We start from the raw sequence: 17500 nt of genomic DNA, 5'->3' as shown, positions 1-17500 counted from the left end.
GTGACAAATGTCATATTTTATGTCACATTGAGCCTCATGCAAGAAACAATTTAAGAACAAATCTCTTATTTTTGCTCTAATCTTGTTCCCCACTGATCTCTGGGCTTCATCGACGTTTTCTTACTTTGCTCATCTCTTAGTGAATTACAGTGATTGGATTATTCAGAAAATGTTTCCGATTCACATTTTACTTCTACAAATCAAATCGACGGCGTGTATGAAGCGTTTCTTAGGTTCAGCTGGCTGAAACTCAACAGGTGTTGGCTTGTTGTTTCTTGTTTTGATATGTTTGAAATCGACTTTGTGTAAATGTTATTAAAAATGTGCAATAACCAAAGACGAGTTTCATTCATCGTTTTTAGCTCGCCCTCTTTAGGAAGCATTTGTTTCCTCCTTATTCTGACTCTCAGCTGTTTGATTCCTGAGAGCGATGACCTGAAGCGCTGCGTGGTGACGTGATGAACTCACCCGGACAGACGCTCGGTCTCGGTCCTGTGGGGGCCGTCCTGATGGACGTCCCGATGGACTCATGAGTTAAAGACAAATAAAGCGTCCTTACACTGGGTCAGGATGGCCAGCAGGGCGTTCTTGAAGGCCTCCTTGGCGCGCTCCATCTCCTCCTCGTGCTGAGCTTTCTCGCTCATTAGCCGCCGCACGTGGCTGTTGGCCGACTGGATCATAGAGTAGAAGTTGTTGGCGGTCCGCCGGTTGACTTCGCCGCGGTCGATCCAGGTGAACAGCACCGCTGTGGCTTCGCTGAACTTATGGTCGTCTGTGGAGGAGAGGTTCAGAAAGGTGAGCTGATGTCACAGGTGATCACTGAACCACGGCAAGCTGAGAATACTGCAATCCAACAGGAGTACTTTCACACTCTCGTAGAGGTACTTTTACTACACTAAGGTCAAAATCAGGACTTTTACCTGTATCTGAGTATTTTGACTTTGTCGTAAAGGTTACTTATGAGGTATTAAATCAGGACTTTTTACCTCTAACTGAGTATTTGTACTTCGGGTACTTGTACTTAAGAAGGTTTTTAATCCAAGCCTTTTACTCGTAAAAAATCATTTCAACATTGTTGTAGTGGTACTTTACTTTAGCAGGTTTTCAAAGAGGACATTTACTTGTAACAGAGTATTTTGACAACGTAGTAGGGGTACTTTTACTTCAGTGAGGATTTAAATCAGGACTTTTATTTGAAACAGTATTTTGACACTATTGCAATGGTACTTTTACTTCAGTAAGGTTTTAAAGCAGCTTTTTTTACTTGTAACGGCGTATTTTGACACTGTTGCAGTGGTGCAGTTGCGTCAGTGAGCGTGCTCCTGAGTCGCGCTCCATCAGATTAAACGGCGGCTCGTTGCAGGAAGTGAAGTCATTTCATGGGACCTTTAACGTTCACTCGGGCTAAACAAACAACAGAGCAGCCGGCGAGGACTGAAATCTCCTCTGGGGGCGTTCGCCGTTCACGGCTCTGTGAATCACGCCACGGCCGCTGAACACAAAGAGCATTTCTGATTTTTTAACTTTCCAACCAAAACGTGGAGCTGCAGTGGGTGTCAGTCATAAAGAGCGGGAGTCTCTGCGGGCCCCCGTCGCCGCGTTCTCCTCCATTTGAATAATAATAATTGAGCGGAGGCGCGGAGCCGAGGACGGCGGCAGAACAGAGTGAATTAGAGAGCATTTAATGAGCTCAATACCCGCTGCAACACAACCTGTAAGGAGACACTTTCCCCCGCTCAGATAAAGCTCCATTCACACACAGCAGCAGATTACAGTCACATTACAGCGAGCACAATGAAGCACGCCTCGACCGGGACGACTGCTCCAAGAATGGAAATTTATTTCCCCTGCTGAGCCGAGTGAAGAATGAATTCATAAAGAGGTTATTGAGAGAGAAAACATGCTTGTTTATGTTGGGTATTAGAGGATGGATGAGGAACGGCACTCGGGCAAAGAAATCACAGATTCAGCAGCAAATACTGACAAAGCAAAGCAACACGCTGCAGCTGCTCAGCAACAGAAACCGCTGCTGCTGCTGCTGGAGACCATCTCTCAGCTTATCATCTTATTCTGTTTCTATTATCATTATTATTATTATTATTATCATTATTATTATTACGGCTGTTAACAATTAATATCAGCTCTGTAAAGCTTTCAACTTGTCTTTTCTTTTGAAAGGAAAAATCAGAAACCAAAAGGAAGAAATACATATATTTATTTTTCTGGTTTCACGATAACACCAACTATATATATATATATGTATATATATATGTATATAAATATATATGTATGTATATATCTAAAATAACACACAGAGAAACAACAACAAACAACAAACAACTCACAGAGACAAACACGTCCTGTTGGTGTCTCTCACAGTCGGAGACAAACTGAGTTGTTGCTTCATGAAAAATATCAATAATTGTGCAGCTTCCTCAATGATTCACTTCAGTGTTTGATTAGGTTTCACAGCAAGAGATTACACACTCACACACACTCACACACACTCTCACACACACGCACACGCACACACACACACACATGCACACACACGCACACACGCACACACACACACACACACACACACACACACACACACACGCATGACAGCAGCTGTGCAGACAATCACATTAGTCTGGTTGTTAACGGTGACCTCCAAATCCTAAAGCTCTCAGAAGTCCAGAATGATTCACAATGATGTGTTTGATAAAAGTGATTGTTTTTTTGTATCCATGACGACGGCTGCAGATTTTAGCAGCAAGCTCACAGGACGAGTCAGTGAAGATGAGTCAGTGTGGACGAGTCAGTGAAGATGAGTCAGTGTGGACGAGTCAGTGAAGATGAGTCAGTGTGGACGAGTCAGTGAAGATGAGTCAGTGTTGAGTTCGTGAAGATGAGTCAGTGTGGACGAGTCAGTGTGGATGAGTTAGTGAAGATGAGTCAGTGTTGAGTTAGTGAAGATGAGTCAGTGTTGAGTTAGTGAAGATGAGTCAGTGTGGACGAGTCAGTGAAGATGAGTCAGTGTTGAGTCAGTGAAGATGAGTCAGTGTTGAGTTAGTGAAGATGAGTCAGTGTGGACGAGTCAGTGAAGATGAGTCAGTGTTGAGTTAGTGAAGATGAGTCAGTGAAGATGAGTCAGTGAAGATGAGTCAGTGTTAAGTCAGTGAAGATGAGTCAGTGTGGACGAGTCAGTGTTGAGTTAGTGAGGACGAGTTTAAATGTGTCTGTTTACATGGTGCTAACCGTAGATGTGTTTTTGTGAAGGTGTTAACAGAAGAAGAGAAAATCTTTTTATCATTTCTCACCTTTCAGTCTCTCTGCCAACATGGCTGCCTCGTGCTCAGAGAAGTGCACTATGGGAGGAGGAGACGGCGGTCTCAGCCGGTCCTCGTGGATCTTGCGGCGGTGGCGTTCCTCTCTGGCCAGGAGCCGCTGTTTACACTCCCACTCGTACAGGTCGTCTCTGGCCTGAGCAAAGTCTACGTGGATCCTCCCTGAGTCCTTTTTGTCCGTGCTGGATCCGATACGCATCCGGTACCCTGAGAGGACGAGAGGAATATTTATAGTTGGTAACTTTGAGGAGAGACAGACCGCAGCCTGCAGGTCCCCGCTCCTCGGCCCTGCAGGTCCCCGCTCCTCGGCCCCGCAGGTCCCCGCTCCTCGGCCCCGCAGGTCCCCTCTCCTCGGGCCAGCAGGTCCCCTCTCCTCGGGCCAGCAGGTCCCCTCTCCTCGGGCCAGCAGGTCCCCGCTCCTCGGGCCAGAAGGTCCCCTCTCCTCGGCCCCGCAGGTCCCCTCTCCTCGGCCCTGCAGGTCCCCGCTCCTCGGCCCTGCAGGTCCCCTCTCCTCGGGCCAGCAGGTCCCCGCTCCTCGGCCCTGCAGGTCCCCGCTCATCGGCCCTGCAGGTCCCCGCTCCTCGGCCCTGCAGGTCCCCGCTCCTCGGCCCTGCAGGTCCCCTCTGAAGGAATCACCCCATAACTGACACTAAGTACAGACGGGCGTGGAGGGAAGGGAGCCGTCATGTGTCATGCGTCATGTATACCAAACACTGAGGACCCTGGACTTTGTGGGAGGGAGCCTCGCGCCTGACGGGGGTCTATAGCAGACCCTCCAGATCCAGGAGGACACAGACTGTCCTGTCATGTTTCATGGCAGTGCACAACCTCACAAGTGGCCATACCAGGCTGATGTATCTGGTCAAATCTTTACCGATTTCCAGATCCTCCCCTACAATATTATTACTGTTACCCTGTTACATGTAAGTACTTTAGGGCTGCGGCGGCGCGGTGACGTAATCGACGCGTCGCACCGTTTCACACAGCGCGCGTAATGAGAGCGTGAGCAGCGTCTGTCAGGTGCGTCTGAGCTGCGTGTCAGCTGCAGAACATCTACAGAAACGATGTCTCACCATCTTAAAGTCTCTGTCACAGAGATGAGGAAATACTAAGATGTTTGTTTTACCTCAACTTCCTTGCTTCCCTTTCAAAACAAAAGCTATTTGACTGTGTCTCTCTGGACAGAATGCCATCAGCTGCTGATACATGCATTTATTTTGAAACAATTACAGGATGTGGTTGTCAGCTGTGCAGGAGCTTGTATAACTTCATAAATGAGAGGAACACGTGCTTCTAAAAACACTCATCAGCAGGCAGCGGTGCGCCTTAAGGCCCAGTTAAGGCTGGACTCTTGTGATGCAGAAAGAACGGACGAGTGCTAATTATTTATGTTAGTTTTTTAAACTGCAGTAACCTTACTGTAAGATGTTTTGTTGAAATGCTAGATTTGAGGTTTGTTGCTGTAACAAAGACAAACTGTTTAGTTAAGTGACTTTATTTTATATAGTTTTATGTATTTTGCTGTTGGATCGCTAAATGTAGATTACACTACATTCCTTTTTTTACTTGACTGGAACAAGCTCTTGCATTAATTTTATTTTGGAGAGACTTTATATCAGACTGTAAAACACAGATTACCAGTTAAGACTGGGCTAGTTTTAGTTGGGGAATAATGCCCTGCAGCGTTTTAAAATGTTATTTTCGGTAAATTCGTTGTTATATTATATAATAAAAAAAATAATAATTAGATCATAATAGATAATAATAAAATTGATAGATTAATCGGAAAAATAATCGTAGGTGCAGCCCTAAAATACTTTGAGTACTGTACTGAAAATAGATTGTTTTAAGCAGCTCTATCTCCAAATTGTTTTAAAATGTATTAAACTTTACTATTCTATAAATAAATTTGTTTTAAAAAGTGACTCTTTTCTACTTGCATCCATCAAACACATAACCGTATTCTATTATCACAATACTTTTTGAACCAGTTTTAAACAATATAAAGACGTACATTTGTAGTATTGAGATTCACAGCCAATACTAGACAAGTATTGTCTCAAAAGTAATACCTGAGAAGCTTATGTAAACACAAACAATGATACTTTGCATATGTGTTTATTTAATTTGGTAGATGACTGAAATACAAGTGAGTACAATACAGGTGTGTGTAACAAAAAAACAGAATCATAAAAACTAGTGCTGGGCCGTTAACGGCGTTAACGTGCTGCGTTAACGCGGGATTCTTATCGCGCGATAAACTATTCACTAAGTTGGGTCTATACAGTGAGCGAGGCACCAATTTCACTTTGTTGTTTAAGCGCGGATGTATACCTGGTCGAATTACGCGGAGGGGGCGCGAACAAGGCGGCAGCTGGTCTGCCTGAGTGACCGGAGTGATTGGCTCAAGCCGTGTCACAAAGCTGCTGACCGTTAATGGTCTTCTTCATGACCTCTAATGTAGGCCCACAGTTCAGTTAGGGTCATGTTATCAGAGGCTGCGCCCTCTGCTGTTCATTCCAGTTAGCAGGAAAAAGCTTTTTCCACATGGAGACAGAACCTGTGCTCCTAAATGTCTGTGTTTAACAAAATAAAAAAAAGTTAAACACCAAAGTAAATCTTATGGAACATTATTTTTCTTTACCAAATATTATAGTAGAACAGCTTTCTCAAGCAGTTTGTGATGCATTTTCATCATTTAGATAGATTGATATTATTTTGAATGTCTTTGGCAAAATTCAAATCTATAATTTTAATCTAGATTAATCTAGATTAACTACAGGATTGCAGTGAGATTAATCCAGATTAAAAAAATTAATCTATGCCCAGCACTAATAAATACTTTATTGATCTCCGTGGGAAAATTGTAACATTTTACAGTTTGCTCTCAAACCATACATAAGCAAAGAGAATAATAAATCTAAAATAAAAAAAATGTACTCAAAAGTGTTTGCATTATACTACAATAAAATAAATGAAGCTGAAGTAAGATTATTCACAAATATGTGACTCATGCTACAAAGTATGTTAAATATATATTAAAAAAACTAGAATATGTTAAAATAATATACCAGTTAAAAAATAGTGCTGGAGGATTTGATTCCTGATGCAAAGTCCAGTCTCTCTCAGTGGTGACGTCAGGCCTGGAGAAAGAGCAGAAACATTTATGTCATCTGACAGTTTTTCTTCACCACCAGGAGCATTTTGTCATTTCACTATGTGACAGTGACACAACTCCAGCTGTGACACAACTCCAGCTGTGACACAACTCCAGCTGTGACACAACTCCAGCTGTGACACAACTCCAGCTGTGACAGGCACGCACAGCCGCAGCCTGCACGTTAACAGACACATAGTCAGCAGACGGTTAAATCGGTTTTTCTAAGAAAACTTGTGTACAGCAGTTTCTTTCAGGCTAAACACGTTAGCATGTGCTTTTAGCATCATCGGTGTTCGTTAACAGAAACTGTGGTAAACAGAGAGTTAACTCCGCAGCAGAACAGCGATGGTGACAACATTATAACGTGGCAGATCACAGAAATATCAGAAATAAACCCAAACTGACGAGACTGATCGGTAACTTCACGCAGATGTTTTTAGCCACTCTGCTAACCGGCGTTAGCATCGGAAGCGTGCTAACGTTAGCATCGGAAGCGTGCTAACGTCAGCTCCGCAGCAGCAGCACAGTACCAGCACACACCAGCCTGCAGCGGTTCAGCGCCTTCACTAAAAACATGATTTATCTGAGAAACAGAAACGAGGCTGACTCACCTGTCTGCAGTCCTGTCCGCTCCCGTTAGCTGTTAGGTGTCACCGTGTGTTTATCTCGGCTGGTTGAATTTATTCCTTTGAGCTCGTTTTTGGTCTTCGCTCTGAGACTCTGTCCTCGCGGCGTCTGCTGCTGTCAGCGGAGGAAAGAGCCGGTTTTTCATCGCTGGTGTTTGTTTTTCGGCCATTGTGTCGTGATTTTCCTCCCGAGGCCGCGAGCTGACGGTGGTGAGCTTGGCCGAGCATGCGCGAGGGAAGGAGGCTGCGCAGCGTGCGCACGAGCAGTGATTGACACTGAGTAGAGCCCTCCCCCTGGCTCTGATTGGCTGAGCTCTGCCAGGTGCGGTGGATTTTGCCACCAGGAGGAGCCAGAGGGAGCTGAGTCTCACCGATCATCTGCCTCATGTACTCCTCTCACAATATTAAGACGATTTCAAAACATATGACAAAAAGTTATTTTGACAAGTTACCAACTTCATCTTTAGGGACTGTTTGGGGCATTTTAGGCTCTTTCCATTCTTCAGTGTCTGATAATTTTCTCGAGTCCAGATCGTGTATTTCAGTGTAATCAGTGTTTTTTTGTTTTTTTGTGTGTGTTTTTTTCCCATCTAAAACCATTTTGGCGTCATTAAAAAACATTTAAAGGGATACATTTCTGAAATTTAATGAATATTTGATATTTATGATTAAAACAGAAAAAAAAATAATTAAATGAAATTATGACAGCAGTCCTGCCTGCTCCCCTTTACTTTTTTCTCTGCTGTTCTAGTCACATGACGAGTCAACCTCTGATATGTATACATATATGTATATGTAAATCTATGTGTATACAGGGTTTATGTGTATGTATGCATGTGTACCTGACAGGTAGAGGGCCTTGTCCACCATGAATTCCTCGCTGAAGCGGATGTGGCAGAAGTTCTTCTTGCTCTTGCGGATGGCGATGATCTCTCCGCACTGGTCGAAAACCTCCCTGATGATCTCCTCGGTGGCGTTCTCCGGCAGACCCCCCACAAACACCGTCTTGCAGCCAGGGGGGCGCTCCCTCGTCGACGGAGGCGGCAGATCTGACCAACAACAAGACGACATGATGTTTCCTGCTGTGGGATTTTTTAGGACATGACGCATTTTGTGTGTCAAATAATTCTAATGTGAACAAAATGCACATGACATGTGTCTGTATGTTCTCTAATAATCACAGATGTGCTGAGTTTTTTCAGGGCGCTGCTCGCTTCTCTTGTTTCCTTTTATAGAGGAACAAAATGTACCTGAGAGCATGGAAACACTGGAGGCAGCGACAGCAGCAGCTCTCATTCTGAAAGCACCTTCGTTACCTGCCTGCATGCATCACATCAGGTGCAGCTCTGTGTTTCTCTCCCTCCGCCCTCTGAGGAAAGTTTCACTCAGCTGCAGAAAAATATCTGTTTCTGAGAGCAAAGATCTGCTGCGACACCTCCGACCTGCAGAGACTCGGCCGACCTCAGCGCTGCAGCATGTGACTGTAGGTGGGTCTCCATCACAGATTTGTGCAAAGCATAAGCAATATTTTCAAAATGTGGGAAAAACATAATTCCGAGCTGACTGTTTCCACTGACTGATGTTGTGTGACTCCTCCTCTGGTGGTAACATCCCAGTAACCGTGGCGATGGATGTTCAAAACATCAGCAGCTTTATTTCTATTGCAGCCACCGCACTAGCTGTCATTATTTCATGTAGGCGTGTTATGGAGCCATGATGGAAAGGCGAGCCCCTTATACGTGGGAGCGGACACGTATGAGGGATTTCTGGGAGATGTAGTCCACGATCTCACAGAGGAATTGTGGATTCAAAACTTTCTCAGAGTTAAAGTGATGCAGTAACAGCTCTTGTAGCTCCTGCTGCATCATGAGGGAGCCAGTTCCTACTGACAAGCACACAGACACAGCATCATGTGACCTCACAGCGTCATGTGACCTCACAGCATCATGTGACCTCATAGCAAATGGGAGCTTTTGCCAAACTGACATGTTTCTATCGGACGTATTTTGTATTTTATTTTAGACTTAATGGAAACCTGCCTTGTGTGTGAATTTCTAGTGATATTTAACCCAGTGTGTGTGTGTGTGTGTGTGTGTGTTTGTGTGTGTGGTATTACTGGGGTTCTGGGGGAACAGCGTGCAGCTCTTGCAGTGGATGATCTCCTTGATGAGCGGCATGTCGGGGGGAACAGGCGGGGGCGGGACCAAGCTGATTCCCGCCATCAGAGGGTTGATGGGAGCGATGAGTCCCAGTCCGGGGTCGAACCTCTGGATACACAGAGAGTCTGCACCACAAAAACACAACACAAAAACAACAAGGGCAGCCGGGTGTGAGAGTGAAAGTTTTAGATCTGCGGGCTTCATGAACTGGACAATGAGAGGCCCTTTAGGGCCAAACACTGAAACGCCTGCACGCTCACAAAAACACGCACAAACACACCAACAAATGTGCAAATTGTCTAAGCCCGGTTTTGATGTGTAGGAGGACATTTTGAGTCCGTTTATGCAGGTTTTCTGTGTGTTTGTATATGTTTTCAGTATAAGAGTGCACGTTTTCAATGTGTATGTGCACTTTTATAGTGTGTACATGCAGGTTTTCTGTGTGTTTTTGTAGATGTTCAGTGTATATATGCACATTTTCTATGTGTATGTGGATATTTTCAGTGCGTATGTGTATGATTTTAGTGTGTTATTGCACATTTTTGTTCTGAGTGTGCATGCTTTTGATGTGTATGTGCATGTTTTCAGTGTGTACATGCAGGTTTTTGGTGTGTATGTGCACGTTTTCAATGTGTATGTGCATGTTTTTGATGTATATGTGCACATTTATAGTGTGTACATGCAGGTTTTTGGTGTGTTTGTGCACATTTTTATTGTGAGTGTGCAGGCATTAAAGTATTAAGTCTTAAACAGCCTCTCCATTTAAATTTTGCACACACAAAAAAGAAAAACTGTAAAAAAAAGTAAATAAATAAAAACAGCAACAGAAATATATAAATATACAGATAAAATAGTCAATAATATCAAGAAAATAGGGGAAATGTCCAGAAAACTATGTTTTTAGTTACAAAAATTTAGTTTCCTGGACATTTTTCCTTATTTTGTTGTAATGATCCATCAATAAATCTAAAAATTTCTCTATCTCTTTCTTTAAACTTATTTTCAGGTCATTCTCTTGTCACCTTTTCTATCATTTCTAGCAATTTGTGGGACATCTCTTGCCTTTTCAGCCATGTTCTAAAAGAAATGTTCTCAAGTTTCTGAGGTTTAACTGCTCCTAAAAAGTGTCTGAATGTAGCACAAGACAACTGATTTTCCAGGTTTCAAAGGGTTAAATGTGCTGCTGTGCCAGGAACAACATGCTGGGTCAGAGCTTCTTTCTGCTCACACCTCTAAAATCCTCTGCGCTGCGGCCCGACAGGTAATTAAATACACATTAACTATCATTAATGTTTCAGCATTACAAACAGTCACATGAATCTTTACTGCGAGCCTCCAAACGGCTTTTTATTCCTATTAAAGAAGTGATGACAACACACATTAGGAATCTGGCTGCCTCTATCAAACTACAGCGAGGTCACAGGGAGGAAAACTGCAGTGAAATATTTCAAAATACAGAAAAATATCACACGTTCAGCAGAGGTAAAAAGAAATACAGCAGGGCTATCTGAGAGGAAAGAGATACGAGGATAGAAATGGGAACAAGATGTGAGAGGAGACAAGAAAACAGCCTCCCGAGGTAATGAGAGGAAGGAGAGGAGCCGCTGAGGAGGAGGAGAAAAAAATCTCCAGGACAAAGAAAGTGATGAAGAGGGGAGCAGATGAACGGTGAGGGGACGGAGACGACAGCAGCAATGTGTCATGTGTCTGGGTGCAGACAGAGCAGCAGACAGAGCAGCCGGGCGGAGCAGCGACGCATGTTCTCTCTGCAGAAACAAGAGGGCATCAGCAGAAAGCCCTCACGGCACCATGAAGTGATTCAAACCGGAGCAGAGGGAGGCTGTCACACACGGAGAGGACAAACGTCCGTTAGAGTAATGCAACGGAAAGAAAAGCTTGTGCTGGCGCTCGGTGAGGACGATTGATAGAGCGCAGCGTTGATTCAGAGTGAAAGCTTTTTACTGCTGCTGCTCCAGCAGGCAGCACACAGCCGGCTCCACCTGAACCAATCAGCACACACAGGAAGGGAGGCGCCGCACAGACACTGAGCGCCCGAGAGGAAAAACCTCTCAGATATTTTTATCCTGAAGATTAGAGTTCTGTGTTACAGTGTGTCCTCGCTGCGTCCTCAGATCTGTTTTACTTTGTGATGATATCATCACAAGAAAGGTGTGTTGCATTCCTCGGCTGGAGTCTAAATCGTTTCAGTTTTTAGGTTTTGAGATATCAAACATCGGAGGTAAACAGGACGTTATTTATAAAGGTCAAAACATAAGAAAGACTTACAACTGTTGTGTTTTTACTTCAAGTCCTTCAGCTAGAATAGAATCAGTTCATTTTTCAGTCCAAGTGGACTCCAAGTGACATATTGTGTTCACAAAAATGTGATGAACGCAAGGTCAAGGTGACTTTGACCTCTGAGCACTAATTTTGAAGTGGTTCATCCCTAAGACGTTTGTGCTAAATTTGCAGAAACTTCCTCAGGGTGAGATGGATTCCAGCTCACAATGACCACGATCTCTGAGCCCCAAATTCGAATCAGTTCATCCTTGATGACACTGGATGTTTGTGTCAGATTTGAAAGAAATCCTTTAAGGTGATCTTGAGATATTGTGTTTTGGGGAGTTAGAAAGATGCAGTCACAATGACCTTGACCTTTGACCTGCAGCCAGAAAATCTGAAGTTCATCCATAAATCCAAATGGACGTTTGTGCCAAATTTAAAGAAACTACCTCGAGGGGTTCTAGAGATATTGTGCTCATAACAATATGATGCACCCAAGGTCACAGTAACCTTGACCTCTGACCACCAAATGCTCATCAGTTCATCTTTGAGTCCACGTTGACGTTTGTGCCAAATTCAAAGAAATTCCCTTGAGGGATTCTTGAGATTCATTGTTCATGACAATGCCGTAGAGTATTGTTCATGATGGTGACAGCAGAGGGGAAGAAACTGTTCTTGAGTCTTGAGGTTTTGGTCATGAAGGACCGCAGCCTCTTGCGAGTGGGGAGGGTCTCGAAAAGTCCGTGTCCGGGGTGAGGGGGTTCGGCCACAATTCTGCCTGCACGCCTCAGGGCCCCGGAGGTGCACAGGTCACAGAGAGATGGCAGGTAGCAGCCAATCGCCCTCTCTGCAGCGCGGATGATACGCTGCAGCCTGCTCTTGTCCCTCGCCGTGGCTGCAGCGTACCACTCCACAAACAGGATCCTGGCGTAGGTTCCTGCTGGATGCTCGAGGATGATGTGGCGGGTTGACAGCGTCGCCTACAGACCTGTCGGCTCTGTAGGTGAACTGCAGGGGGTCCAGAAGAGGGTCCGCGATGAGTTTTAGGTGTGACAGTACAAGGCGCTCAAAAGAGACGGGTCTGCAGTCAGTGAGTCCTGTGGTCCTTGGTTTGGCAACAAGAGTACATATAAAACAGTTTGTACTCATACAAATGGCAAAAAAGCAGCTCTGCTTCCTCCAATTTACATTTTCGACTCTCGCAGACTCCTCCCTTCACGGATTGAACTTTGTGTTGAAAAAGAAGCTCTTGGCGAATTCATATTAATAAATGCATTCTTTGAAGACAATTGTTTTTAAGCAGGTATTTTTTGGGCAGCTGGATCCCAATAATTCCTAACATATTCTCATTTCACAGAGTACCGAGGGCTACAGAGCTGCAAAACTCCTCCTGCACAAAGTCTTTATTAAAGATCTGCAGGCTTATGAAAAGGAAAACAGTCGGAGAGATTATCTGCCATAAATCTGAGCACGTGCATCCACAGATTCTCAGGTCTTAGGAAAACTCATTAAAGCGTTGTGTGCGATAACCCCGACAGGTAAATTACACATCTCTCTGCCACACATTCATCATAATCACACCAGGCTGCTTTTTCTCCCCGAGCCAAAATGATCCCGAGCCAGCTTCATTTCTCTGGCTGGGAGCTCCGCCGCCGCCACCACCGCTGCTGCTGCTGGCAGAGAGAGGAGCGAGCAGAGACAGAGGAGGAGAAAAACACTCAGAGGGAGGAGGACGCAGAGAGCACAGCCAACACACACAAAGAAAAACGCTTTAATTGAGATTCTTTTATGACGCTTTTTCACCAGAAAACAACCAGCAGACACAAACATCTGGCTGCAGTTTCCCTCACAGAGACACCTCGTCAGTCCACACACACACACGTACACATGCACGCACACACACACGCACACACACACACACACACACTGACTACACAATAAACAGGGTATGCTACTGTATAAGCGAGGCTTCAAACTGACCCTGATTCTTATCTAAAGTCGTATTTATTCAGATACCTCGCCGTTATGCCGTCTCGCCGTTCTGTATATAATGTTCAATTGTGGAAAGGGGGGACGGAGCGGTCTGGCCTCTGAGCCGGCTCTGGACACAGTAACATCACTCCAGTCCTAAAATCCTCACACTGGCTGCCCGTCACTCAGAGAATTGATTTTAAATCTCGCTGCTTGTCTATGAATCACTGTGGCTCAGCGCTAAAATATATCTCTGACATGCTTGTGAGAGGTGAACCTTCAGGGGCCCTCAGGACATCAGGGGCCCTCAGGACATCAGGGGCCCTCAGGACAGAGTCAGAACTAAACATGATGAAGCACCGTTTTGTCATAATGCAGCACAGACCTGAAATAACAGACAAGCCCCGACTCTGAGCACTTTTAAGTCACAGCTGAAAACTTTTTAAATATAATTTTAAATAATCATTTTATCCTGCACTGTCTGCACTTTATCTATTTTTAACAGTGATTTTTTTTTCTTATTAAGAAAAATCATGATGATGAGAATCAGGAGCTGCGTTAACTCCAAACTGAGAATGAGATGGTGAAAAGTTTCTCCTGCAGGTTCAGCGGGTGCAAACGTGTGATTTTGGGTAAAATGAACCTTCAGCAGACATCTCAGGTTCCCTGTCAGCGCTTCAGATTTTAAATGTTCCCACATGCACTTTATTACAGAGGGAGGAGGTCTGCAGCCACCGCCAGAGGACGAAGCTCATCAGCATCACATCACCACTGCAATCACAACATGTCAGCGCTTTAACCCTTTAAAACCCGAGCAAAGACGCTGGATTTCTTTCAAAAGCATCAGAAGAAGGCAGTGAGGCATTCAGACTCACTGCTGAGACGTCAGGAGATCAGCCGAGTTTTTGTTTTGAGGGACACACAGAGACGACTTTACACTCTGCTGCACAGAGCATTGTGTGTGTGTGTGTGTGTGTGTGTGTGTGTGTGTGTGTGTGTGTGTGTGTGGTTTTAATGTGAAGAAATGAGAAGAGAATGAAGGTATTTATCACATCCAGATGTTTCTCAGCCCGGCCCTTTAAATTAAAAAATAAAATAAAATCTGCAGCTCACAAACAACAAGTACTCAGACCTAAAACTGAAGTAAAAGTACACACACAACAAGTACTCAGACCTAAAACTGAAGTAAAAGTACACACACAACAAGTACTCAGACCTAAAACTGAAGTAAAAGTACACATCTTTCTTTCTCTCTGTCTCTCTTTCTTTCTTTCTAAAATTAATTTTCAGGTAATGTTCTTGTACTTATTACTTATTTCTTAATAATTTTTGGGTCATTTCTACTTTCGTTGCTCATTACCTTCTTTCCATGTTTTTGAAAGAAATCAATTCAATATGTGCAGAGATTAAAGGGTTAACTACGCCTACTACACCTATAATACTTCCACTATAACAAATACTACTGCTGCTACTTCAGTTATTTCCTTTTAAACTTTGCACATTAACATCAAATCCACATATTATTACCGAATACTATCATTGCTACATGTAGCAGTAAGGGTAGCAGCAATATTCTCAGCGTGTTCTTCATGTCACTAAAAACTTTTACACTTTAGATCATTTAAGAGCTCTTAGTGCGCACACACACACACACACACACACACACACACACACACCTGCATGCACGCCCACATGCACACACACGCAGTTAATGCGTCTCTCCAGGAAAGCATCATCAGGTCAGAAGACTGTGAGACTAAAGAGCCGAAACTTCAACTCAGTCTGTCTGCTGCTTCGAGAGCCATAAATATGAATGAAGTCTTAGGCTCAATTAGCATTTTGTCCTTTCTCTCTCTCTGTAGCTCTGCTGCCATTATGCTGACTTCTGTACCACACACGCACGCATGAACGACCGTACACATGCACACACACACACACACACACACACACACACACACACACACACACACACACACTAACACACGCATGCACAAACGAGTGCACACACACGCACACACTAACTGATCTGAGATCTGCTTCCTCTCCTGTTGTCCTCACTTCTTCCTCTCTCTGCACACAATCAGTTAATACAATCTTAATATACATATATATGTGTATATATATATATATATACATATATATACATATATAAGTAATAAACAGAAAACGAAGAGAAATAGACCCACTTTTACCGGCATTAGTTTAAATATGACTCATTTTTTGGGTCGTTTGTCGGAGAGAACGCTGTAGATTTCTCAGGTGAGTTAATTAAAAGTTTGAAATATTTTGATGTGAACTCACTTTTCCTGCAGATGTTAATCTGTGTGGAGATTTGGGCCCAGAGACTTTAATTATGAAATATTTCTCAGGATGAGATAAAAGTAGTTTATATAGGACATCGTTTCCACCGGGAATTATTTCTGGGAATCACTTTTCAAAATGCTATTTTTAGCTGCACTCCAGTCAGAAACATCCAGACTGAAATATCTGGATGGATTTTATTAAAAAAGTAATTCATGATCCCCGCAGGATGGAGCCGACTCACAGCTTTAATTCATGCATGAAACACCTCCAAAACTACAAACCAAACCTGCCTCCTACATTACCCACAGTGCACCTCTCCCTCTGACAGCTGTGTGGTAGATCGTAGAGATTTTAGTCCATTCTCCTGCCTATGGAGCACCTTGAATTGCCTTGTTGCTGAAACGTGCTATACAAATAAACTTGCCTTGCCTATCGTGAACTCGGATATGTTAAGTACCCCAAAGTTTTGTAGGCAGACGTCGGGTTTGGAAAAACATTTTGAGTTTTGAAAATATCAGAAATGGATTCAGCATCCTCAATAACTCCCAAAATCTCCCAGATACTGTCCTGATTGGCCGAGCAGTTGCTGACGTACTGTCAGTACACGCAGTAACGCTTATGTATGCAAAATGAGCAGGTTATGCAAACTGCCCAACATGTGCAAGTTAGCACCCCTCTAAATGTTGGAGACCCACAGTGAACATTTAGAGCAAAACTTTGGGGTGCTCAACATTTCGGGGTTGACTTTGCTGGCAGATAAACTACCTGCAGTGCTCACTGTGCAGCTGGATGATCAGAGTAAACACAAGGATCAGGACTCACGATCAGCAGACTCTCTGTATCAGATGACTCGGATCCAGATCAGAGCCTAAATAACTTGATCTCTAGTTTTAACATCTCAGACTGAGTGAGTCACAGCTGACCTGATGACGCTCTGCACAGGAAGTGAGGTCACGTACCTGAAACCAGCTGCTGCCCGCTGAGGCCCACCGGCACGATGCCCAGGTTGTTCATGGTCGTGGCCCAGACTCCTTGATCCGAGACCGGGACGCTCAGGTGGTTCTGCTCTGCTCCCAGACTGTCTACGCCGTCAGCTGCTGCACACACACACACACACAGATGTCAAACACAGACAGGACACGGTGTGTGTGATTCAGCTGATGATATCGTGGTGACGTACCGCCGGCCATCGCAGGTCGTCTCTGCTCTCCTCTCTCATCAGATCCTTCCTCTGACTGCTGCAGCGATGGACGGATGATGGATCAGTGGACAAGTGAACAGACGGGTTCATCCAGTCACAGCAACAATCACACTCCACCTGAGGAAGGTTTAAAGGAACACAAACACACACACACACACACACACACAGAAGGGAGAGTTAAGATGATGCAAAAGACGTCAGATCCAAAATCCCAGAGAGCAGCGATGAATCATCGAGCAAAAATCAGAGAAATCTTGAGCTAATTAAAAGGCAAAGTTATGATCTCAGTTCTTTCTCTCATACACACATACACACAAACACACACACACACACACACACACACACAGAAATACACGTCAACATCAATAACAAGGGACTATAATTCTTTACTATCCAAGTGGGAACTTTTATTAGCAGTCCTTTTAAAAATACAAAACACATACACACACACACACACACACACA

The 17500-nt window shown here is 44.1% G+C and overlaps 1 protein-coding gene across 3 annotated transcripts in view; it reads right to left on the bottom strand.

The window, feature by feature from the left end:
* Positions 1–17500, bottom strand: part of enox1 (ecto-NOX disulfide-thiol exchanger 1) — a 97109-nt gene that overhangs the window by 24135 nt on the left and 55474 nt on the right. For 2 of the 3 annotated variants that reach the window (XM_042494216.2, XM_088083822.1), the window contains 6 exons: positions 17016–17153; positions 16795–16932; positions 9235–9402; positions 7961–8167; positions 3306–3539; positions 560–772 (listed from right to left, as the gene is read on the bottom strand). In XM_042494216.2, coding sequence (XP_042350150.2) covers positions 560–772; positions 3306–3539; positions 7961–8167; positions 9235–9402; positions 16795–16932; positions 17016–17025 — 970 coding nt within the window. In that variant the 5' untranslated portion in view covers positions 17026–17153. The remainder of the gene's footprint in view (positions 1–559; positions 773–3305; positions 3540–7960; positions 8168–9234; positions 9403–16794; positions 16933–17015; positions 17154–17500) is intronic. The other variant, XM_088083823.1, reaches the window with a different exon arrangement.

This window comes from Plectropomus leopardus, chromosome 10 (genome assembly GCF_026936395.1).
Source record: "Plectropomus leopardus strain MGB_pleo_1.0 chromosome 10, ASM2693639v1, whole genome shotgun sequence".
In the NCBI taxonomy this organism is placed as follows: domain Eukaryota; kingdom Metazoa; phylum Chordata; class Actinopteri; order Perciformes; family Serranidae; genus Plectropomus; species Plectropomus leopardus.
The sequence above is the reverse complement of the archived record's forward strand: the minus strand, read 5'-3'. Positions and strand labels throughout refer to the sequence as shown.